Genomic DNA, 26904 nt, shown 5'->3' with positions numbered 1-26904 from the left:
ATTTTCGCGTAATGTCGTTTTGTAGGCATGGCAAGAATCCGATTACGCCCATTTACAAACTCGTCATTACTTTTTTGCCAAGAAATACGTGTACCAAGTTTCATAAAGATATCTCAATTTTTACTCAAGTTACAGCTTGCACGGACTGACGGACGGACAGACAGTCACTCGGAATTCAATTCGTCTTGTCATCGTGATCATTTATACAAATATATACATAACCATATATCTAATTCGATTATTTTTATGTGATACAAATAACCTTTAGACGAACACAACTATTATGCTCTGTTGTAGTCCCGCTCAAGTTATTCGCTGAGGCGATTAGGCCAGTTTAGAAATTTCACTAAATGGTCACACCTTTTTGGCTTAAAGTAGTAATAGCTTAGGGTCCCCAAACATTATTTAATTGGCAGAATAGTAACAACGTTAGGTTGCGTGACCTATCAGCTGTACTGTCGTAGCGTTTGCATCCCTGATTTTTTCTTGTAAATTTAAAGGAGGTTTTCTTAAAATTTCATTTTCTAAATATTGTTTTACGCGTTCTAAGAATCGTTGACATGTCGAGACCCTCTTGAAAAAGAAGATTCTGAAGATTGGCCCAGTACGTCTCACAGTTTTTATATATTTGCAACATCTTTCACAGAGTATGTATAACAGTTTTTTTGGCATTCAAAGGAGATTGACATTACCCCGTAAACTACGTACGAGTTTTTTGTTAGAATTGCAATTTTTTGTCAACAAATTAGTCCTAATTTTTTCCAGTCCACTGCTTTTCGAAAACTTGATGTAATGTTAAAAACATACGTTCTTTACTAAGAAGTTTTAGGTGGATGAGGTTGCCATATTTGATTTAGTTTCGGAAAACGGTGATTCCGACGATTGGCCAAGCAGTCGTGATTTTGTACTAAAATGTCAAGATAATTTTTTTATTTATTTATTTTTTTTATATTATATTATACATTTTTTTTCAATTAAAGTTTCAATAATATTATGAGTCCACTTAAAATATTCTGTTTATTACATTCGTCGACAAAGTATGGTTTCGACAAGCACATACTCACACCCTATGCTCGCGAGCGAATTTTGCTTCTCGGCTTTCACATGTACACAGCACGTCGTTCTGCTATCATTGATCCAAACTCCATTTGATCAGACTCCATTCAAAAAGAAAGCGTATTCAAATCGACGCTACAGTACGTTTCACAATAAATGGGAAATCGATTTTTACACTCTCGCAACATGTTGCTGCAGAGTACTATTATAGTTTTGTTTACCTAACGATTGTTTGTAACACCTAAAACTAATCACGTGTTACTTGGCACCATAAGAAGTTCGTTTTTGTAAATGGGCGTAAACGAACCACTGTCACGTCTACAAATTATAGTTAATTGAAAACCTATAAAACGCCATAACAAAGCCAAAAATTAAGACAGTTGGTACAGTGATTTCAATTATGTAATGTACATATATCAAAAACTATTGCAGCTATAATAACCAATTTCTCTCAGGACAAATCTTTCAGGCTTCGCCTCCAAAGTGAGATCCTGTACCTCAGGTACTACCCAACCAATTTCAACCAAATTTCGTGTATAATCTACATAGATATTCCTATTTTGTAATAGTAATCTTAATTAAGCCCACAAACTAAGTATTGGGCGATGAAAAAACAAAAAAAGTGAAAATTGTATTTTTTGCAGACCTTTTTACAAAAAAAATGCAAATATAGGTGAAAATTTGTGACGTTTTTTTTTAAGTAATACAACTTTTTAGTAGAAATAAAATGTATATTTTTACTAATTAAGTTTTAAGTAAATATTTTTGAGTATTTTTGTAACTTATGAAATGTAAAAGGATAACAAATTATTGAAAAATTAATTTTCATTTTTCACAAAAATAATTTCTTAAAACATAATATCACTAACAATTCACATTGCATGTATAATATCCAATTGAGAAATATATACCATATATTATGATATAAAATACAGTGAAAAATATTTCGGTAACAGAAATTTTATAATTACAAAAATATAAAAAATAATACATCAAATACTTTGTTTTTACTTTTCATTCCAATTTTGCCAATTTATTTAAGTTATTTGAGAATATAAAAAAGTATAAAATTTTGAAATATAATTATGTTGCTTTGAAAATAAATGTACTTCAAAATTATTTGTTCATATTTTTGCATATTACCCTTTGATAGAAATTGTTGGGATAGAAAATCTGTTATGGATAACAAATATTACTTTGGTTAAAAATGTTGCATAAGCAGCTTTTTTCCTCATGACTTCACCTATAATTTGAAGCTAAGCTCATAAAAGTGCTCTTAAATTAAGTGATAAAAGATTTTAGATATTAATTATTTATTGTTCTTTGTTTAACAAAAATATTTTGATACAATACTATATTAATGAATTATAATACAATTTTAATCTGCACTTTTTTCTGCTAAAGTGTAATAAAAATGGTTTATTTTTTATTTCTACAAATTGACTTTATGATATTATATTTTATCTGTAATAATAATAATAATGCTTTGTTTTAAATCTGTGCAATTAATCCATAGTTGAGTTAGTTAAATAACAAGTTTATCGATCGATACAATTTCAATTAACTTTTGATAGCTTTAAATCGATTTGAAACTAATATTTTCATTTTGACAAATTTGAGTAAAAATGTGTATTTCATTAAGAAAATTTGGCTAAGATAGATAAAGTTACGAAATGTAATCTAAATAATTGACCAAGTAATTGAAATAAACAAAACTAAATTCTAGAGTTATCAAATAGTTAATAATAAATATTTATATACACTGTAAATTGGTTGCACGGACTTGTTGAAATCTTCAATTCCCCAGATTATGGAGACATCCTCCGTTTCCTTAATTCACTTCGGATGGTGCACTTAGAATTCCGTGTGGAAACTATTTGCCGTGTCTATCATTTTTGAGGTGAGGAAAATCTCTGCATTCTCAGTTAACTGAAGGAGAAAACGATTTTCATGAGCAAAATTTATAATTTTTTATTAAATATTTTTTTAAATACATCGTAAGTGGTTTTCACTTTATTTTTCACCTCTCCACTTACCTCATTCAACGTCAATCGTCCATCCTTGTTCTCATCACATAAACTGAATAGTGTCGCTGCCTCTTGCAGCGCATAACGTGGCGTCTTCGGATTGACATAATTCAATAATTCCTCCCTATCCGCCCTGTCATCGTTATTCTTATCAATAATTCGCTTGAATTCCGCCCTTCTCTCCACAACTGTCTGCGAGATAAGGGACTTTCTGCGTAAGTCTTCATCATCATCCACATTTACCTCGGAGAACTCATCGATCGTTAACTGATCATCGCCATCCTGATCAAATTGTCGCAGCAAATCGTCAACTAATTCGAGTAAATTAGATATACTCGATTCGGGATGTCGAAATGAAAGATACTCATCGATCGTGAGACTAAAGAGATCGGTGCGCGCTGCTTCCGACCATCGTGCCTTGTCGCGCATCATATCTTCGCGCGCTTTTCTATTCAATGCTGTGTGTTTTATCTCATTGTGTTCATCAATGTCCGCATCAGACATGCCGTGCTCTTTAAGAAAGAAACTATGATATTCTTCCCATGTGATTAAGCCATCGGCAGGAGATTTGTCCACACGCTGGAATTCGTGCGGATTATTCTGTATCGCCTCCTCAATATGATCCAAGATCTTCTGATTTACGTAAACACCAAGTTCCTGAATTGTTAACTCAGAGTTACCATCTCGATCCGCTCTAAGAGAGAAAATGGAGTGGGAGAGTAAAGAATTAAAATGAAAAGTACCAAAAGTTATTTCGTTAAGTATAGTTTTTGTCTATAACCTAGATTAGGATGTGCTATTCCACGATAGATACACATATACTGAGTGGTTTGATATGATACACCTAGAGTACACTGATATTAAATATTTCACCCTATAATTCTACATATACTTGTAGTATCGGTTGTGTTACTTTCGCAATCGGTTACTGAACATAACTTAAGCAAATGCAGAGATATCTTCGAGAACATGAGAATCGGCGTCACTTCCAAAACATTCATTGAGCAATCATGTCGATTAGGAACAAATGAGGGCAGCGAAATATTGAAGAACTACTTTAACCGTTGATTATTAAGGAGTTAAAGATTATGGAGCTCGAAAATATTCACTTCTTACTAATTTTACAATCTCATGTGTGTATATTGGACCAATTCTTGATAAATCCAAAAAAGAGACAATAAAATGTATATTTGGCTGCTATTGTATATAAACTGAACGATCAAATTGAAGTTCTTGTAAGGAAAACTTTTTTATTTGTGAAGGGAAGGGTATTCTATCATCGATGAAACCGAAGTTATCGTTTTTTCTTCTTTTTAGATACATTCGACAAAAAATACTTTATAAATAAAATATAAAATTTTATATTATCAATGTTAAAACATTTTAGCATTTCCGTTTTTTAAGATTTTTTTTTAATCAATTAACGTAAAGTACCGTTTAAAACTTTTTACTTAAGCCACTGAAAATAGTTAAAGCCCTGCTATGCTGGCTATCGCCGGAAAATTTTACTCAACTGAAACTATTTCGAAACTATTTTTAAACGTACGTACAAACACAAAAAGACATGTATAGGAGAATATACCAGCATACAAACATTTTTGTAAGTATAAATATTTTAAGATTATCACAACTTTTCGGTAAACACGTTATTTGCTTCACACAAAATTCGTAATAACCCAGTAGAGTTTCGAAGTATCGACTGATTAATTCAGGAGCGTTATTTTGAATAAATGAATAGCTTCATATTATGTTAAAAAGTTTATTGAACTTAATCGGTCTTTAGACCACAGATCACATTTTAATTATTTGCCATATTTTGAATTAGGGAAAAAAGTTAGATACCCATAATTTATTTAGCAAAATTTGTTAAGAATATTAGTTTATTTGGAATCCACACAAAACTCATTAGAAAGTGTACCTTTTTATATTTCAAATGAATTTTCACTCGAGAAGAATTTAATATAATATTAGAGAGTATAAGTTGTGCAGGAGTAGAAGTAGAGTAGTTAACTTTGGCGATTGGATAATGAAAGAAGGTGAAGGTCAACGCTAACCGAATCGAACCAAATTCCAGCGTCGGACGAAGAATTACAATACTTCCGTCAATAAATGAAACTAAAGTAGTAACTGATGAGACAAGTTCTGCTACCTTGGCTAAAAAACTTCTCACTGGTGGATAAAACAGGTCTTAGGGAGTTCGAGAGCAAGATTCTGCAGGAGATAAGAGAGGTTTTTGTTAAGTTTTTACACAGTTCAGAGGAAAGCATGAAAGTCTAACGGGTGTACTGATTTAACTTTTCTCTAAATTTAAAATTGCTGAATACTATGCTCGCTCAGAAGCCTTAACGTGTCCAAAGAGCGGCTCTCATTGGCATCTGCGGTGCACTGCGAACTACACTCACAAAAGCCCTTAGTGCGATTCTACACATAGCACCTGTGGATATTGCCGGCAGGTGCATTGCTGCTAAGGTCGCTCTGAGTTGTCTGTCTGTCTTCACCTCCTTTAATTGCTTGCTTCAAAACTTCGATCACTCCGTCACAGAGGCTACTCCTTTCGACTGTTTCTCCACTTAAATACCTACAAGGTATAAGTGGACGGAGGAAGTCGTTGAAGAAGTGGCGTAGTGAGCTTTTTTCACGGATGAGTCGAAGCTAGGAGAGAAAGTTGGATAAATGGTCTTCTGTAAGGCGCTCTCCATCAAGCTTAGCTTGATTCTATCGGACCACTGTAGTACCTTTCAGGAAAAAGGGGCTGCTATTAAAGTAGAAGTAGACTTACTGCTACGAAGTGCAGCTTCTTTTAGGAGATGAGAAAGAGCAATAAAATTTATATTATTCAAAATTGAATTATATTGCCAGCAAATAACATCAGTCATTGCTCGTATGTGAACCGAATGGGGTATATTTTTATTAACCGCGTTGAGATGTCGCTATTCAGTTTCCGACTGGGTATTTATTGATATGTATGTATGTATATATGCTCAAAAAGTAATGAATGTATATTTAAATTCTGCTTTTTTAAGTTATCCAGAAATCTTGAAATTGTTGTAGCTCTGCATTCGCATTCCGAAACCCTTAGTGTCGGTGGGAGAGGGTCGCCGCTAAAATCTGGCGCTTAAAAGTTTTAAATGCCGCAATGCAGAGCAGATTTTAGCAAAGATATCTAAGTAAAAGTTATAGCACAGCATAGATACAACAAACAAACGTTCAAATATTTATGAACTTACGTTTATGTACTTGTAGTTTCATAAACCACTTAATTTAGATAATTGTTGTCAAATTTTCTAGACACATTAGCAATAAATTGGCGTATATTTTTGGTATTATATCGGATGAGTTTACATTTGAAATTTGTGAATAACAGTATTTTCACAAATTTGTGTTAAATTAATTAAATTGTAATTAGTTCTTGAACTTATTCAAATTTAATACAAGAGTAGTTATCCATAAAATTTTTAAAGTTAGCTGTCTTAAAAGAGGATTTATTTAAACTCATTTTTTTAAACAAGTTTAGTTCTATTTTCGAAGACCACTAATATTATCTACAATCACGTTTTAATCAAAAGTCATGACCGTGCATCCTACTGACCTCCTTATACTATTCCACACGTAACGGGGTATCTTGACAGGAAACAGATGATATCTTTGTAGATTGCTAGCTGGTTGGCAACTTTCGTTTTGGTGGTTTAATAACGCAGTTCTTATTTCTAAACTAGTAAGGAGGGACTAAGTTCGGGTTTAACCGAACATTTTGTACTCTTGCAACTAGCAGGATCAAATCCGAGGAAACACCTTCAGGTGTTGGCAAACTTCATATTGTGACGAACACAGATGATAGAAAAAAATCGAATCGACGATAAATTGCCAGAAGCAACTAGTTAGCATACTCTTAGTTGCCAGAATGCTCTAGAAGCGATGTTTTGTTAAAGATTTTCTATATAAGGGCTGCCGGATTGTGTAGCTAACACAGTTCTAGTTAGAGTGTTGTCGTGTTAAGAGCAATTGAGACATAAGTTAAAAGTTGTAAGCTCGAATAACGAGCAATAAGTGTTAAGTTTGAAGAAGTAGAATTGCGATTAAATTTGATATCTTATTAAGTTATATTATAGGTCATGGACAGACTTCGATACATATTATTAATAGAAACTCAGAGGGCATGAGTTTCATTAAGGTACCTCCCATACCCATATAAGGGGTAAAGTCAACCGGATGTTTGAAATTCTTGATATTAGTTTAATGGGGGCTAGTGCAAGTTTTCACCCGATTTAATACATTTTAGGCACAGGGATGCGCCGTTAGGAGAAAAACAAGCTCACTCAATTTAATTAAGATAACTCCCATATTGGCCGATATATGGGGTATAAAGTCAGCCGGAAGTTCGAAAATCTCTCCATTAGCTATATGGGGGCTAAGGGAAATATTGACTCGATTCAACCAATTTTTGACATGCATACACAGTATTATAAGGAAATGATTCTCTCCTAATATTAATAATATTTCGCAGACAATGATCGGACTATCTGGGACTTGAATAGTTATGGTTATTATTAGACCTGAGGTCGCATACCATAAAGGCAATAGTCGTGAAAAGTTTTATCCCGATATATTATTTGGTGCTTGATTTGTATACTGAAAATTGAAAATATCAGATGCAATTTTAAGTTGCGTTATATGGGAGGTAGGCGTGGTTGTAATCCGATCTCGCCGATTTACGAACTCCTTCTCACTTTTTTGACAAGGAATACGTGTACCGAGTTTTTATAAGAGATCTTAATTTTTACTCAAGGTTTGGTTGCAAAGACGGACAGACGGACAGACGAACGGGCGGAGGGATTTCAACTTGCCTCATCATCCTGATCATTTATATATACATATATAACTCCATATCTATCTCGATTATTTTTAGGTGACACAAACAACCGTTACGTGAATAGTAGCAACATGCTGCAAGAGTATAAAAATGTAGCGAAAAGGTTCAACTTCATTGTTCCACAAAATGGTAAATGGAAATTCGGTTACTTATTATATTAGGTTACATATTAACTTAAAAGGTCATAGACTCACTTAGTTTTATGACTATATTTTACTGATTCCTGATTTCGGCAATTTTTGTGTGTAAAATGAAATATCTTTATGTTTTGGATTACCAGAAGAATGGAAATGGTGTCAAGATGCGGATGCTCTTTTTTCCACCCTCTATTTAAACAATCCAATAGATTGTATTCTATCCTAGAATACCCCTTAAAATTAGATTATTGCAAACTGTTATTCAGCCATTAACTGCAAGCTTTTGACTATTCACTTGTAAGCACATAAATGTATTTCGGCGCGGATTAAAATATGTTTGTGCGCTTTTAAGGTCATTCGGTGATGCATAAAAATTCAGTGCGACACAGCCGTTCGAGGCACCGGCGCTTTGCGCAAAAAAAAACCCTCAAATATATGCCTTTTATGCACATTTCCTGCTGCTCGTCTTTATTATTAACATTTTTAATATATCCTTTGTATAGTCGTGTTGCAGTTTACCTACTTGCGGCTTTTGTGGAACAAATTAAATTTTAATTTCTTTTAGCATTTAGCGTTTGCACGTCAGCGGCATGGAAATTCGAATCAACGTGCTGCGCATGCTGTTCACTCGGCGCCGTGTGGTGTGAATGGCGAGTAAGTAGAAAATGTGAAATGCAAAAAAAAATAATGGGAATGCTAAAAATGTGGCCTCGTCGCGTAAATAATATCTTTATACATACAATATGTACCATATATGCACACTACACGTCACTACGTTAGCACACCTTTATCAGCCAAAAACAATTGCTTCTGTTTTTTCTTATCTTTGTATGAACAATCATTGGTAAAGAAAACATGCCATCACCTTATATGGTTTTTGCTATATTCTGTTCTTTTTAGCCGAAAACTTTGCTTTATTTTTGCGTCATCAGGTTAGCACATGCAATTTGATTTGCATTTATCTTTGGAGTTTGAATACGTATTAAAACTAAATTTTGGTATTGCTTAAGTGCTTTATTTGCTTCCGAAGGCAATAATCGAAGCTTAAGAAGAGTTTCAGCTTTCAATAATTGAAATATCAAAAAAGTTGGCAGAACTCGAAAAGTTATATGAAATTGTTTGCGTAATAAATTAGTGTACGGTCGAAATAATAAAGGCCGTAACAATAAAGTGATTACCGCTGTTAACAAGAGAGCAATTTTGAGTAAAGCATTAAATACTCATTAATCCACCGCCAAGATTCAGGAAAATACTGGTGTTAATGTGAGCTTATCTACTACATATTTAAGGGATGCTAACGAATGTTCCATATTTGAAACTATTAAAGCTAACAAAAAAACCACCACTTACGGTTCCCTGAAAAGACACACGATAACATTTTGCACCGGAGCACAAGACCTTAAGGTCTGATTGGCGCTATGTCGTTTTTTCAGACGAAAAGGAAACTAATTTGGAAGGACCAATGGGCCGGTATGATGGTGTGAGGAACCATCTTCTAATATGGCACGTGCGAGGTGCAATTTTTCAAAACTAATATGAATACAAATGAATTAATTGAAGATATTAAAATTGTTTGGCCTTTAATTTAGCTAAATTATATTGAAAAATTGTGTTAATCACTACCCAATTGGATCTTTGAGGTCATTCCTAACAAAGTGCGATCGACTCATTATTAAAATATAATGCAAATGTTTAAATTAGTTAATACATAAGTTTAAAAATAAGTTCTTGGCGAAAAATTTTAAAAGTACTGAAAAATGAATATATACTAACCTGATGACCTAATTTTAATTCTTAATTTTTCTGTTTTCGGTAAAAAATTAGTAAACAATATAGAGGAAAAGGTAAAACAAAAATTGCTGTTTTAGTTAATAGAAAATTATTGCGTTAATAATTGCTAATAATTTTAGAATTTTAGCTTCTTTAGTTTTGATAAAAATTTACCAAAACTGTTTAAACCCGAGATGTGCTAATTTGATGAAGCGCAGTGTATATGGATTTGATAAGTGGGATTGCGGGCACTCATACGCCGTGTACGCCGAAATTGCGGATTAAAATATCACACAAACGCACTTACAGCTTTCACACAATTTTGTGAAGCGTCCATATGTTTATATGTCAGAATGTTTATATGTCAGAATGTGCTTGCACTTCCTTGCATAATCACATTTCGCCTATGTATGTGCATATGTGTGTGTGATGTTGAGTACAAAAACAACATAATAATTATGCGCTCACACCCGCAGTGCAAAGTCGGTGCACTACATCGCCCCCGCTGTTTACGTAACTGACTATATTGCCAGTTGAATGGCAGTTTGCATCTATGAGTCTTTGTGTCTGTGGCTGCCTGCGTGTGTGTGTGTAGAAAAATCACTTTGGGAGTTCGTGTGGCGTGTTGTTGTGTGCAACCGCGGAATGTAATAGGAGAAAAAAACACGCGACTAACGGGAGTGCTAACACATAACACACACTCTCGCAGATGTGCGAGGGAATTTGCGTTCATCGATTTCAACTCATCCTCAGCGATTTTTAACCGTGAACAGAAATGCTTCTCAATTCTTTTTTGCCGCTAATTCCCCAATGTAGTTTTGTTGGTTTTTGTGCAGCTTGGTATTTGAGGAAGCGATTAAAAAGCGAAATGCGATGACTGAGTGCTGAGTCCACATATTCGTGGGAGTTAAACCTTTTTAATATCACAGAGATGAATAGTAGTATTCATTTCGAAATCCATTAATCTAAAGCAATAGACTGCGGAGAAGATTAAATATTTATTTAAATGAAGAAATATGTACTAAATATAATATGCATGAAATTTGACCAGGACTTTTAATATTTACGAATTAGAAAACTAAAGAAAGTTTCAACGCGCTTAGGAAATTACGAAATTTAGCAAAGTCTCTTGTTATGTGAGGGAGCAAATATAGCGGGTCTATCACCAAATACCTTTTTTGTCATCTTCAAAATTTTCATCGCAGAGCCTAACCAGAAGCTCAGTGTTCGTAGTAGGGAACAAGCTTGATACTTTTAAAACTGGAGTAACTACAAATCCACTTACACTGTTCCGCGAGAGTGTTGATACTCTTAGTATTATTGGTTTGTGCTGTAAAAAATTTATAGTACATCTTATGTATTCTTCTTCTTCCCGATTTTGGAGATCTTTTCAAGCAAACCGAAAAGCTTTGCAAGTAGTTTTGGCATCCATTGAAAAATAATATGGAGCTAAGCTGCTAATGGCATATCCACTTAGGTTTCACACCGCAACCTGTAGAATAGCGTTTCGTGAGTATTTCAAGGGAGCCAACGGTAGTAGTTTTTCACGACCCATCCTCCACCCTACTGAATGCCCTTTATAACGGTTCATTGGTTAATATTTTTAAAGTCCGATGGAATGCATTCTTGGCTACTATCTTATACTATTTCCTCATACATTTATAATACTCCAAATTGATTGCTTACAGACAAAATACAGCGTATGTTTGTACCCTGAACAAGGTATATGAAGTTTGGCTCAAAGACTACAACACCCAGAAGAAGACATTTTAGAACCAAAAAAAATATATATAAATGATCAGAATGGCGAGCTGAGTCGATTTAGCTGTCCGTCTGTTTGTCTGTCTTTCGAGACATCGATCTGGATTTTGGCACTCGTTCTTTCTTTCCCAAGCAGCTGTTCCTTTGTCGGATCCGTCTGTCATGTGTAAAACGACTCAGTTCGCCACGCAAATCATATATCAGTTTTTTTGAGCGCGCGTCAAAGATGAACACTAGCAAAGAGGTATGTTTTACAGTTTTTTTTCGATATTTTAGATTTTTATATATACTTTATAAGGTCTCCGACGTTTCCTTCTGGGTGTTACAAACTTGTTGGCAAGCTTAACATACACAGTTCAGAATTTTTTTGTATCATAGGAAGTTTCAGATTACAAGAATACAAATACCATGTTTTAACAGTTGACTCAAAGTCTCTTCTAGCCAGAAAAGACGAAAGTTTTAACCAATCATTTTATTGGTAAAAGTGCAAACTTTTAGTGTTCTAATTACAATTCCTAGTATGTGGTAATATGATGATGATGAAGTATAACTTAACTTTTGTACTTTTTTTCAAAGAACTCCTCTCATATGGAAGATCTAAATAAAAGTCCTTATCACCTGCTTATAGTCATGTGTTTAATTCTCATATTGCTCATCCAGCCATTTTAATGTGGTGTGTAAGTGCTTTTGTCTACCCTCTTGCGGAATGGCAGCCTTATCCAAACTTAACCTAATGAAAGAAAATACGAAAATTTTTAGGCCATAGCCTGTGCATTGAAACCACTCCAGTTGCCCTATTTCACATTGCCATTAAAAAACTCATTGTGCTTGCTTAAAACCACCAAAAGTCTGCACAGCAATTTTTACGGATTTAGTAATTTCTCCCTCATACTAATGAAGGCATTTAGTAACCATTAATTATTTTTTCTCCCACACTGCCGACCGTCTCAGTGGGGATTGGAAAGCAAATAAAAACAAAAGAGGAAAAGAAGAAATACTGCGCGCTGAATGCCTCGCCTTTGTATTAATACTTCGTGCACACTTATCTATGTACATAGATATGCTTAAGGATATGGATCCCCACAAGGAGGTACTTACCGTTTGAATGCTTTCTCGAGAATTTGTTTCTCGTTGACGGAGCTCGCTGCTAAAATAACAGTTTCCGGTTCGCTGGGCTTACCGCCTTGCCGTGCGCCATCATTCACATTCACACCACCGCCGGCCGCGCTGTTACCCACAGCGGCAGCAAAACGCGCCGCCCCACTCTTCTCACCGCCTTTGCGCTTCGTCAGCTCATCACCAGCACCACTCGTGCGCTGCTGGGCATTTTGTTGTTGAAATGTTGTGGCCAACACAGGTTCCGGCGGTGTTTTCAGCACATTATTTCCGTTCGCTGCGCTCGACTGCTCGCGCAACGCCGCCGAAACCGCCACCTTCTCGGCCACACTCTTTTGTCCGCTTCGCTGTAGCGCTTCTTTTGTTAGCCTACTTTGCTTGTGCATTGCTGCTTTCGCTTCTATTGGATAGTTGTTTGGGTATTCCAGCATTTGTTGTGGTAGCGCGCCTGCCTGTTGTGCCGTTCCGCCATCGTCGCTAGCCGCTCGCGATTTTAGCGTGTGCTGCAATTTGTATGTGGTGCTGTGCAGTATCAGCCCAATGAAGAACATATAGAAGAGTATGGCACAAATGGTGGACCAGCGTAGCCAACGGAAAGTCTTGCTGAGTTTGCTGACAAGTGGTGACATGGTCAATGTGCTATGGTTTTTACTGCTATTGTTGTTGTGTTTGTTGGAAGTGGCTGACCGCACGGTTTGCTCGCTGCTTAGCGATTGATATGGAACGTTGCTGCGGTGGTGATACGGTAGTTGTTTTTGTTTTTGCTGCAGCTGTTGCAACAGTTTGTAGTACTTCACTTGATTTGTTTACGAAATTTTTACAATTTTTAATTATTTTTCTTGTTTTTGCTCTTTCTGCGCATTCCTTGTTGTAAACGCTTGCGAGCCTAGCCGCAGCAGGACACTGCTGGAGCCTTGTTATTTGTTATTGTATATAGTTTGTTGTGTTTTTATATACAGCTCCTTTGGCATTATTTCATTGCTGTTGTTGTTGTTGTTAGCCAACGCTTTTGCAAAGTTAGTGACAAAGCTGTCACTGTCACTGTCACTCTCACTCTCACTGTGCCACTCTAAATGTTTTGCAGTCGTTTCCAATATCGGCGCACTTCTTATATTTTGTATGTTTTTGTTGTTGCGCTGTGCTTTTTTTTGTGTGAACCCTAAAAACGATGTTGCTTTGTGAAAAATGTGATTTATGGCGGAAAGGAAATCACAAAAGCCACAGCAATCACTGTAACAAAAATACAGAAAATCATAAAATGTTCTCTTTCGAGTCTGCCGTACGAGTTGCTGTTGTTGTTTGTGCCACAGTAGTTTGTATGTATTCCGGTTTTTTTAGTTATTTGACCGCCACTTGTTACAGCATTTGTGAATTTTTTCGACAATTTTCTTTTTCACTATTGTTGTTGATGTTTTTGTTTTTGTAATACAGTATTCTTTTACTTTAGAATTTATGTCTTTTACTTTTTACTATATACCAGTTTAGGGTACAAAAAATCAAAGGCCCCAGTGTCTAACTTTATCCCCATATTTAATGTGTTATTTTGCTTATTTACTGGAATCTGAACATATTTTTACGATCTAGAGTCTCAATGAAATAGTTTATCAAACTTTGGTTGGTTGGTTGAAAAAGGAGGCGTCAGAGCGCTAGACCGCAGGCGGCCGCATTTTTATGGTAACTAATATTACTTTCTGAGCCGATAACTGTTCAATATTTATCGACTCGCAAAATAAATAAAAATATAGTAGCTTTGTATATACAAAGGTTGTTGTAATTCCTAAAAGTAATCGTTATAAATATAGAGTTTTATGGTATATACTAAAACAATTATGGTGTCGATGCGAACGGATCTCTGGATGTCTATCTGTACATTCGTCCATCCGTTTAACTACGCAAGCGACGACTTGATTAAAAGATGAGAAATATTGATGCAGCTCATTCTGCACAAATTCGATTCGTTGCTACTGGTCGAAAAATTATCGTATTTAAAAATATTTGATAAAATATAGTCATCATTAAGCTATTAAACTTGAGTTTCTTCTTTCAAAAGAATCTTTGAAGTCGAATCTTAAGCTATTTTCCTTCACAAATATATCTCAAGAATCAATGAAAATATCGATACAGATGTTACTTGAATCGGTCGAAATCAGATGTTACTTGAATCACTAAAGCATTTGGGAATATTATATCAAATGTGACTCAAATTAGTTTTTTTATCTGAAATAAATGAAGATAAAACTTGCTGGTGCCGTAAGACATAAAATAAAGTTTATAACTCGACCATCGTCGCACTGTGTCACTTCATGAACCGTTCGGAAAGCGTTTCATATTTATTATTGCGAAACTGTTTATGTACTGCGCTAATAGCTGCACTTAAAGCACTCTTGCTTCTACAATTGTTGCACACACTCACACACACTCACACACACATGTATAACAAAACACTTTTGTTTTTGTTATTGTTGTTGCTTGTATCACTTTTAAGTGTGCGCCATTGAAATGTTTTAACAGCCTTTCTCGCATCCCACAAGCACTTCGCACAACAAATCCTCTCCAAACACATTTATATGCATGTGTTCCTTCTGTGCCAGCTCCTGCCGCTGTGTAGAATGCCGAACAACTGGCGCGCTTTATTATTTATTTATGTTGTTCTTAGCATTTAAATATACACACATCAACAACCCTTGACAGCTGGTCCGGCAAAAACTGAAGTCATAATTCACTGTTAATGCCTTAAAACACACAAAACTAAATGCGGTAAAAATGTTTTATAATTGTGTCTAGTGGATTGTCGTGCTTGTTGTCATTGTACTGTATTATACACTCGCTCACTCACTGTTCCACTACGCTCGACTGACGGCTGACGAATTCAAGTTGCGCCGCGACATTTGCACGCGCCCGCACGCCAACTCGCTCGATGACTTACTGACTGACTTCTGTGTGTGTGTGCGGTATGCATGATTTTGTGGCCTCAATGGCGCCCGAGATTGTTGCTGCCTCCGCCGCCGCTGCTATTCAATCGTTTGTGGTTGTTGCAGCCGGTTTAACTCATGCTCTTTTGCTGTTGCTGGCGTTGCCTTATCGCTTGTATAACTCTTTGATTTTCTTTTGGCTTCTTGTTTGCCTCTTGCTGGTTGCGGCTCGCGAGTTGTGTGTGGTGCCCGTGTATGTGTTGCTGTTGTTAACAACAAATAACATTTAGCCGCCTCTGCTGCCGCCTCGCCTTAGCATTTACACATATAATATTTCTTTTAATTCATTTTTTTTATGCGTGTCTTTCGTAGTTGTTGTTATTGTTTTTCTTGTATTAACTTGACGATTGCTTACCGCCACTATTGTTGTGCTTACCAGCGCTTTGTCTTAGCTGTTTTCATGTCTTTTTTCCACTCGAAGTTCTCCAGTCGCTTGGTAAACCAGTTTTTTGTCACTGCTCCCCACTCTGATTGCGCCATAAAAAGTAAATCAACGAAACCCGCAGAGCAGGCACTTGAGTCCACCTTAACGTTCACTTTTAACTCGCGCTCTGCAAGTTGCCCCTGTCACACCGCTCACTTATGTACCACGGCCCACCGCCGCGTGAATGTTCATGCTTACTATTTATGCGCTTGCAATTTTGTTGTTCTCTTTTTTCTGTGAATTTTTTCGTTGCTTTTGACTTAGCTTGGCCTGGCTAAAAAATAGGTTTGAGTCTAAATTTAGTTTGGTATTTCAGGTCTTTAAATTTTTTTTGCTCGGATTAGACGTTTGTCTTTCGGTCGCTATTTTAGTCAGCTTTCGTTTTTTCTGCACCTTTCTTTTTTCGTTGGATTTTTATTTGTGTTATGCACTTTTTCTGTTGTTGTTGTTGCGTTATTCGCTAGTTTATTTTAGTTTATGTATGTTTTGTTATTGCTTTGTTGAATTGAATAAATTACTTGTTTTACAACTGGTTTAAATTTTGGCTTCAGCTCTTACAGCGTGACAAACTGAAAATATCAGTGAATAAAAGGTGTTTTGCTGGTGTTTTTGATACTATGGTTCATATATATGAGAAAGTTAAAGCGTGTGGAATATATATTGCAAGACATTAGAACATATATTCCAAGAATGAAACATTTTAATTGGGCAATGTAGTCTGCTTTTACTAGAAAGTTTCTAAAGGAGTGTCATACGCTCCTTGACTAGTTTTGAGCACACCGTCAGCGAGCCATTCGGCCATCGTAGTGAATGCATACCTTTCTGAATGAAGCAGCACTTGGGAGCAGTACATCTACTGCTACCTTGATCGCAGTCACCTCTGATTGAAAGACACTACAGTGATATGGTAGCCTAAAAAGGGTGTTAGGGGAGAGCTTCCGACAGAAGACTTCCCTGTGAGCAGAGAAGGAGCTGCCAGGAGAAGGTTCGGTGATGCAGGGATCTAGATTGTAGGGACAAATAGGTATGAATACAATAAAATTCGTATATATGTACTCCATAATACTCTTAGATTTCCAAGTATTCGTATGGAGAGTATTTTATCGGTCGTTAGGTTTCTTCTTACAAATTCAAAGTATAATTGCTGTATGGAAGATATTAATGCTATGGTCGCAGGTAGAATTTAACGCTTAATTCCTTTTCAAAGAAATTACTCCTTTGCACCTTTGCTCTTTAAAAGTATTCAATTTAACCTAATAGGCTAATACGGTTTGTTTTTGTAGCACGATTCGTGAGCCCCCATGTACTTTAAATTTATACGTGGAAACCTACCACTTTTTTACATTTTCCCAAGGACGAGTTATTGAAAAATAACATTTTTAAATATTTCTTTGGGAACTCACAAATTAAACCAAAATATTATAGATTATAATTATATGACAATTTTGAAAGAAACATTCATATTCATATATTTACACACAAAACACCAATAACATCAGTAAAACATATAGCAATGTGCCGCTGCTTTGACAGGATTTAATCGTGATTGAAATTACACCGTGTCCAATAGTGCGACCAATAATCACAGTGACCACTTGCCATTAAGTTGGTCCAATTTATTTATACCCAACTCGTGTATGCAAATTAGAGGGATAAATGTTGCAGCGCCCTATATTTACAACGCAACAAATATGTGCCCTATCTGTCGGCTCTCCTTGTAATCTCTTTCCGCATTAAAACCAAGCCTTCACTTTAACCTATCGCTGCGCCATATCATTATGCGGTATTTGCTTTTTCCGCATGTCATTAAGTGTGTTTGTTGTTGGTTGCACACATTTGCTAACTTGTGTGCAAACATGAGTAATTGCTGTGGTGTGTGTGTATTTGATGCATGCGTTGCAGTAAGGCTCACTTGTGAATTTATAATATTAATTATCTACTTATGAGACATAATATATATAAGAATTAGATTCATTTGCAATACTTCATTTGAAAAATTTTATATTAATTAGTAAGGAAGCATTTAGTTTGAATGAAGCCAAATATTAAATTATTTCATACAATTACACAATTTCCTGCTTTGAGTTATCTTTTTCCTAACGTTTTGAAGGCTTATGGTTACTACCCAAATGCTTTAAATTTCGGAATTAATAGGGATATTACTCGAAAGCAGTTTTCTGGCGATGCCTTTAAATAAAAACACCACAGCCCTTGCCGGAGATTGTGAAGTAGCAATTCCATTCCTACAATTTAATTAATTTTTGAAAATTCAAGATCGGGAAGATATTACACCCAGATATGTATGAAAGTTTAATTATGCTGCCTGCTGTGAAATAGGTACTTCATGCAAGAAACTAATCCTTAAGAATCATTCTAGAAAAAGTCTTCTACAAGCAAATGCAGGTATAATTTTGGTAACTTAAAGTAAAATTTAAAAACTTATGAATCTTTAGTTCACGAATAAAAAGTCATTATGAAGTAGCAAACAACTGATCAACAACTGAAAACTGAACCTAAACTGTGGATCTAATTGAAATCAATATAATAAAGGTACTTCCAATATTTAGTCGAGATAATCGCCCAGTAAAGTCGGTAATTCGAGCAACCAATAATCGGTTTCTTGTTTTGTTTACTCTAGTGGGTAATGCGCATGTTCAGGGACGCCGTATAGTGCGCACCGAAGAATTTATTGCTGCAGTGGAGCAGACTATGAAAGAATGAGTCCATCCGCCATCCCACGCAACCTTTGGAGCTGTGCCCATCCACTTTAGAGATAATCTTGCAGAAGGATCTGGGTTTGCGGGCTTACAAAATCCTATTCGTGTAAGAATTGAAGCTGTTCGGTGAATGGGCCCAAATCGAGATGGCCAATGATTCCGATGAAGGTCACATTTGGTTGAATTAAACAAAATTGTCACATTTTGAGTGATGATAATACACAAGCCATTGTTGAAATACCGTTACATTCTCAAAAAGTCACTGTTTGGTATACTCTATGGGTAGGGCGAATAATCGGTTCATATTTCTTCAAAAATAAATCGGCAATAATGTTACAGTAAATTGGGAACGCTATAGAGCCATGAATTAGAGGATGTTGATGTGGACGACCCTTGGTTTCAATAAAACGGCGCTACATGCCATACAGTCAACGAAACAATCAATTTATCGAAGGAAACTTTTGGTGAGCGCATTATCTCGCGTCGTAGGCCTGTGGCGTGACCCTCTAGAGCATGCGACTTGACACTGCTGGACTATTATTGTGGGGTTATGTGAAGTCGCTTGACTACACAGATAAGACGGAGACGATTGACGCATTGGTAGAGAATACTCGGCGTGACATACGGACCCAATTGTTGCGGCTGACAGCCGCGGCGGTTACTTGCCCGAAATAATTTATAATATATACATAATTGTTGGCTATAACACTAATTTATATGCGTTTTATTTCTGCTTGAAAACAACATCTCTAAAAAAGCACACTTTCTCCTTTATATTTGGGAGAATTTCTTTTGGGTTTTAGTTTTAAATGAAATAAGAAACAAGAGCCATGGCACAAGACATCATTACATCGGGTAATCGTTGAGTAATCTAATCAGTAAATTTGACAAGAGATTTAACTGATATATTCAACAACTTTTCCATGGAAAAATAAAAGCAGAGGTTTGGAATTGTCTACTGAAGACTGTTCCTTAGTTCGAATCTCTACTGTAGCTGAAGCAGGTGTTGGCAGTAAGCAAATTACTTCCGCACACACGCACTCACCATGAACTGACCGACTGACAGACCGCTCAACCGCATTTGCAACAATTCGCTTACCACAAATGCAAATTTCGAGCAACAACAACAAGCACTGACGTAATGTTACATAGGTAGGACAGAGCAAAATTTACAGAAGCCACAATAAAGTTAAACAAGTAAACAATGCCAACAACAATAAAAACAATAGAGGAAGAGACTAAAGGAAGAAGCAAGCAAAAAAAAAAATAATAATAATAAAAACAACCAAGTAAATGCGCTAAAATGGCTGCTAGTAGTAATTACTAATGCATAAGTGAACGGTAGTTGTAGTACAATGAACAAAGCAAACAACAAGAACAAACAGCGTAATAGCTTCAGCCAACACCAACAGTTGGCCAAGGGAAGTAAAGGGAAACGACACCAAAAAAAAAAGAGCAAATAACCAGTGGCGGCAAATGCAAATAAGAGGCAAATGAATTGAAGCGTTGAAGGTGGCAGGGTAAAGGCGAAGGTGCGGAGAGCGGATGGGCAGCGAAGTTCAAAAGGTTGCCAGCAACTGCAGTTACAGCTGCAACACCAAATGGCAGCAGCAATTGTTTCTGTAATTGTGGATGAAGTGCAGTTAAGTGTGAATTGTGCATAACGGTACGGCTAGTTAACAACTGTAGCTTTAGATGAGGGGCAGCGAGAGAGAGAGAGTTGGAAATAAAAGTTAAGATACGAGTTGGGAGAAGCATTTGCACTTGAATGGGGGAAACAAATGACGCATAAGAAGCGCAACAAAGGTTCTGACGATGCTTAAATGCCATACATGCACACATGTACACATACATATAAATATACTTTTATACAAACCCTTCAGTTTTACTAAATGCTTCGCTAAGCCACCACCAACATGTGGTGTGTGCCTTGAAGTTATTCGACAAATGGAGGATTCTAAATGTTCTAAGCCGACACAGAGTGATATGACAGAAATGCGTTCGGGGCTTTCTAATTGCTTCCCAAGGCATGTGGGATTTCAAAACTGACATTTTCTGCCGTGCTTTGTACTGTTTCGAAGACAAACGAAATTAACTGCAATTTATGACAATTGTTGTCGTCAAATAGCTTACAGCTAAGTGTCAACTGTCATAAGTCTCGGTAATGCGCGCATCACGAGAAAATATTTTATCCTTTTAATACCAATCCTACATTCTCAATCTACATTCTCTGTTTTTATTGCTGTGGAAGGAACAATAAGAATATATATATATATATATATATTCCATAATTATTGCTAAATATATTTGCCTACGATGAACCATACAAGTGCTTCTTGCGTGAAATGACTCTTCAGGTAACTGTAAACGAATGTGCATGTATTTATCTATTGCTAATACTCGCAAATGCCAAACCTTCACATACCAATCAGTGAAGCTGAGTCTAGCACGAATCACATGCTAGGTGGCAGCACGGTCAGATGATAAATGCAAAACCCACTCCAGAGTACACATACGCACATATACATATAGCTAGGGGGAACTAGAGCTAAAAGTGTCTTAGCCAACAGTAGGCAGCAGAATGACAACAGTGTAAACGACACAATTTTAACTAAAAATAACCCCAACAGCAGCATGAAAGGGAGGCCAAGTTCGGTCGATGCTAAACATTAGTCATTATCTTAATTTGTAAGACTTAGAAATGTGTGCAATATTTCCAGATTTCCAGAAAATTTTGTTTAAAAAACGTATGCCAAAGTTGATTCGAATTGATCAAGTAGTTTATGAAAAATCTGACAGTGCCACACTCGTTATTCTAGTACCCGTTATCTTATTCTACAGGCCTGCTCTATCTTTTATGAATTTAAAGTTTGTGGAGTAATTATTCGTTAGTGAAGTGATTTCGGTTATATAACTATTTTCTAAATCATATGCTATACCAATTTTTGAAAAACTGAAAACCATTCATCCCTTTAGGTTTTGTAAATGTTCATTTTAAATTTATGTTATGTTCCTCTACGTTTTTTCATATAACTGTCTGTTGTGGTCGTGATATTTGTACGATTCCATCCATCTGACGATCAACCTGCAATACCCTCAGAGCACCGGGAAATATGTGGGGAGGGTATAAAAATAAGATTAGGAAAATTCACGTTTACACAAGAAAAACAACAACAAAGTAAAAGTGCAACTTCGCCACTTTGGCGCACTTCAAATGCCAAGTGGCGTACGTGAGTGCAGAATTTCAAACTTTGTGAGTGAATATGGTGTATATATACATACATACATATTTGGCTGCATATGTGGCTGAGTACGTGCATGTATTTATATTTTACCTAACAATGTACACCAGGGCGGATACAGAACATTTTTAATGGAGGGCTGTGCAATTCCAGATTTCTGCGAAAGTCAGCGTCAGCGGTACAATAACTAAAGAATACTTTTGTGAAATTTTCCAGAAGAAACTAGATTCATTATTTTATGGGTATATGGTGTTATTAAGATTTCCACGAAATTTAAATTTGTAGTGCACAGTTGCACCAACCTTTTTTTCTGCTGTAATACAAAATTCGGTTTTGCCGCAGTACTGATTTATAAGTTTCGAAATTGTAGACGTATTGTTCCCCCTAACCATAGATTATACACTATAAATTTTATATTTCACTACCTTTTTTTTAAGAACCACTTTCCAGATTCCCCAAAAATGACTACCACGGAGAATATTATGACAAAAATCTACGATCTCGTACTGACAGACAGGCGATTGTGCACTACCGTTTTAGTCAAATCCTGCAACAAATTTTGAACATGGGAAAGCTGTACCAACGATAGATGGTGCGTTCACTCACTCCCAACAACAAGGCGACCGTGTCACCACTTCAAATTATTTATAATCCGAATGAATTTCTGCCTCGCTGTCGGACCGCCAATGAAATATGGATCCATTGTAACACATCAGAGGTCAAGAATAGCCAAAAGGAGTAGTGATCTACATCGACTACATTACCTGTAGGAAGTCTCAGAACGTTAATCTGATAAATTCTTGGGCTGATTCGATGCCAAAATCAGGCCTTCATACTACCGGCATTGCACAGGTAAACTAGCCAAAATAGGCTGTAGACTTCTCCATTCAAGGTGTTCACTAGGCCAAGTACTTATCGATCCTGTATAACTTGGTAAGTGTCAAACTCGAAACCGTCCGTACGACAATCTGATCTTTGATTTGCATCCGGCCAATGTCTATCAACTCGGCAGCATTGCTAAAAATTATTAGTCGAGTGCAACAACATGACACAACAGCGAAATTTATTCTGAGAAGCTTTGGTACTTAGATTTTTCGAACATGCCGATCAATATATCTTGAAAAATAGTGAAACGGGCGCATAAGCTACCAATAAATCCGTATCAGGTAACATATATGGAGTTTGCCTAAAATGTATACAATATTTTTGTTTTTATAACAATAAATGCAGTTTGGTAACGTTATGAAAACATATATTATATTTATGTCGAATTTATTCTACAACAATTTTGATTCCAAAATCAAACCGTATTTATTCAACCATAATAACTGGTAAAATTAGTGCAAAGGTTTCGGCCGAGAACATTACAGAGCGTCAAATGTTTCACCCGCAATAGTGTCACCCTTCATTTCTTCTTCTACCAATACTACCCTACCACTGTGCTCATATATAATATGTGCCACATTTATGTAAAACTCAAGTACTCAAGTACTTTTGGTGTAAGTGCATGGGATTGTAAAAGACATGTGTTGCTATAAGCCTGGTTTTTCGCATATTTTGTTCTTTTTTAGTTTAGGCACCGTGTCAATTCCCTCTGCCATATGTTGTTGCTGTTGCTGTTGCTGCGACATGTGGTTTTTTATTTCGACGTTTGACACAAAGCACAACAACACAATGATACTTGCGCATTTCATTACTTACATATACACACACGCGCTCGTCTTTTTAACCTTTGGCTCCACTTTGAGTTGCTTGACACTTGCAACACTTGCTGCAACGCCTCGCAATTCTATTATTGCCATTTTGGTTGTTGCCACAATCACTGCTGGCCCTGTTGCAACTCAGCGACTGGTCGTTGTTGCAAATCGTTGGTTTTGGTTATTATTATTGTTGTGAATTTTTTCTACATTGCTACAAAACAAGTTTCATTTCGACGTCGGCTTGTATATTAATATGCAAGTGTGTGCGTGGCGATGAAAGTGAAAGTGCATTCACACACTCATCGACACATACATTTCGCTTTCAGCGTTGACAAGCTTGACTCACCGATGTTCAACTCATGCATGCACTCAAAACGTGACAGGCGATGGACTACGAAAATGGGCGCGGTATACATACATTCACCTTTGCGGCACAAAACAAGGCCTACTATTTATTGATTACCCTGTGAGAATTTCATTTATCGCCATTCAATGATAGTTATGTGGTTTTTGTAATAACAACAAGTTCCTTAACTACTACGCTGAGGCAAACCAGTTTCCAAGTTATTGCGACATATTAAACATAACCACGATTATCATACAGAGTTAATTATCGCCGACGAAAAAATTGAAAGTTTTCAGCAATAGCACACACTGCATCTATCGAGCCTGTAAAAGAGATTGGCAGACCTATTCCGATGAATCTGAATCAATAGAGATTTAATGTAGTATGTTGTTTGTGTGAAGTACAAGGAAGTGTGCGAGAGCAACCAAAAGTAGAATAAAGATGAAATGAGATTATCCCCATCAATCACAACAACACAACAAAAATTATTAATCTTTAGCTAAGCAATTATTAAACAATTTTTTATACAACATCAATTAAGTGGCTGGTATCAAATATTTATTAGCTAATTTATTAATATTATAGTGTTTGCCTTAAACTCATAAATGGTTCGAGAATTTTGGGACACTTTGCTTTTCAAAAAATCTCACAAAACTTTAGTGACACTGAAGAAAATAAAAATTAGCCGCCAAAATACAGACTTGCTTCACAATAAACCGGTGTTTCAAGTGTAACTATCATAATCTCTGTCGTAAGGATCAGCGCCGAAATTTAAGTAAACCTTTGTATACATTAAATTGAATCAGAGGTAATCAGAGAAGCAATCATTTTCGAGTTCACCGATTATAGTTTTTGCCAGCTAGAAGCGATAGTATATATACTCGTATATAAATCTCAGTTGAAATGATCGATTGTTAAATAAGAATAAGAAGCCATGTGCTATACACAAGAAGCTGGCTCGTTCGACTTTCCAAAAAAACTTAAAACTTTCTCAAGTACTCCATTGCACAAGCTGTCCCAATGGGTCACTCAACATGGGACAGTATTTAATGGAATTACTGTGTATGAGTAAATTTGTTGATGCTGCTGCTTTGCATACGAATAAGTAGTTAGTTCGTTGGCCAGCCGACCACGCACGCCACGCCGGCTGGCAGACAGCTCCTTGTTTAGTCGTGCAGTTGTTTAGTCGCTTGGCTGATTGTCTTTGCTGGCGACAATAAGCGCGCCAGGTGATGTAACCGAGTTAAAAGAGCAAAAAGTCAACTACGACACAGCAAATAAAGGGGGATGCACAACAACAAAAAACAACAACAAATAGAATGACACACAAAGCGTTAAAGGAACATTGAAACAACAGGAACGAGTACTACAAAAGCTCCTCCATCGCTGGAAGTGGCGCCAACAGATAGAAAGCCTTTGTTACATAAATTTGTGAATGAATGAATAGAGCAGCCAGCGGTGGCGGATACGGAAGCATTTGTTGTTGTTGTTGCTGTTGCCGCTGCCGTTTTTTCTTAAATTATGTATTCAGCAGACGAGTGTTAAAGTTATTGTCGGCTGCTGTTGCTTCCCCAGTTTAGTCAAGTGAAATAAAGTTGGTCTCGAACGATTTAAGATGAAATGAGCGTTGCGAAAGAGTTTCATAAATTTATGTAAGAATTCATGCATATTTATTTTTGTCACGCTTTATACCCGTTTTGTTCAGTTTTTCCACTCAAGGGCAACATGGTATACAAAGTATGAGAATTTAATTTACTTTGCAGTTGTTTATAATAATTTAAAGAAATCAGAGCCATGTCCGTCGGTATTAGAATTATGAAAACATTACTAACGTAAGCACGAACATAATCTTAATATCCATAATTCAAAAGTGCGCTAATCAAATGGTTACTCTTACCACCAAATACTGGTACTTCTTAACACAAGGATTTGGAGTAGAGTGCGGCAAGAAATAAGTACGTACAGCAAGACCCGATCATATAAAGATGGTCGAACGAAACAAACTTTATAAGTAAATTATTTTGAGTAATACAGCTCAGACTGTCCAAAGAACTTGTTTAGATCGGATAACTCCAAAACTATACTAAAAAGCGGCAGTAAATATAATGAGAGTTATCTTTTGAACCACGTGCTGCTTAGACCATTAAACTGTTTTTATTAAAATCAGCCGAACTTCTTTTGAATTATGCCAAAAATATGCTCGAAGGTTTGTCATCGTCTGTGGAGGGTTTACCACTATTAGGAAAACTTATCGATGCTTGTCCATAAAGGTATAAAATACTGATCCAGCCCCTAACCAATAAAACATGGTGGTCGACGTGAACTGTAGACCCCTTAAACTACACATGGGCCCTTTTCGGTCCGTTACGACCGTAAACTTTTCAAAAGAAATTATCGGAAAAATAAAAATAAATAAAAAAATTCCAACAATTAGAAACTTGAAGTTTAAATTAACTTTTGCTTCTCGCTGCCAACATATGTACATACATGAACATACATGCATTAATTTATTTAGATAGGTGCATTTGTAGTCTCAGGAGAAGGTGAACAATGTAAACTCTTGGCTCATAAAAATACTTCACCTACTAACTTCAATTGTTGTTGTTGCACTATTTCCTTGTTAACAGGAAGCTTAGCAAGTGAGACGCCGAGAAGAATTGTTCGCATTTCTTGTCGACTACGAAATATGTGTGAGTGCGTATGACGACGAAGGAGGAAACGAAGGCGAAACCAGACCAGACAAGCAAAGGCGAAGGAAGGCGCAGA

The 26904-nt window shown here is 36.3% G+C and overlaps 1 protein-coding gene across 8 annotated transcripts in view; it reads right to left on the bottom strand.

Moving 5' to 3' along the window:
* Window positions 1-2088: 2088 nt before the first annotated feature.
* Window positions 2089-26904, bottom strand: part of myd (stromal cell derived factor mayday) — a 40514-nt gene continuing 15698 nt past the window's right edge. For 2 of the 8 annotated variants that reach the window (XM_036373865.2, XM_070106921.1), the window contains exons 2-4: window positions 12720-13967; window positions 3093-3777; window positions 2089-2985 (exon numbers count right to left, since the gene is read on the bottom strand). In XM_036373865.2, coding sequence (XP_036229758.2) covers window positions 2911-2985; window positions 3093-3777; window positions 12720-13366 — 1407 coding nt within the window. In that variant the 5' untranslated portion in view covers window positions 13367-13967 and the 3' untranslated portion in view covers window positions 2089-2910. The other 6 variants (XM_036373868.2, XM_036373866.2, XM_070106923.1 and 3 more) reach the window with 5 other exon arrangements.

This window comes from Bactrocera oleae, chromosome 2, assembly GCF_042242935.1.
Source record: "Bactrocera oleae isolate idBacOlea1 chromosome 2, idBacOlea1, whole genome shotgun sequence".
NCBI classification, from domain to species: Eukaryota; Metazoa; Arthropoda; class Insecta; order Diptera; family Tephritidae; genus Bactrocera; species Bactrocera oleae.
Note: the sequence above shows the minus strand (reverse complement) of the source record. Positions and strands in the feature narration are given on the sequence as shown.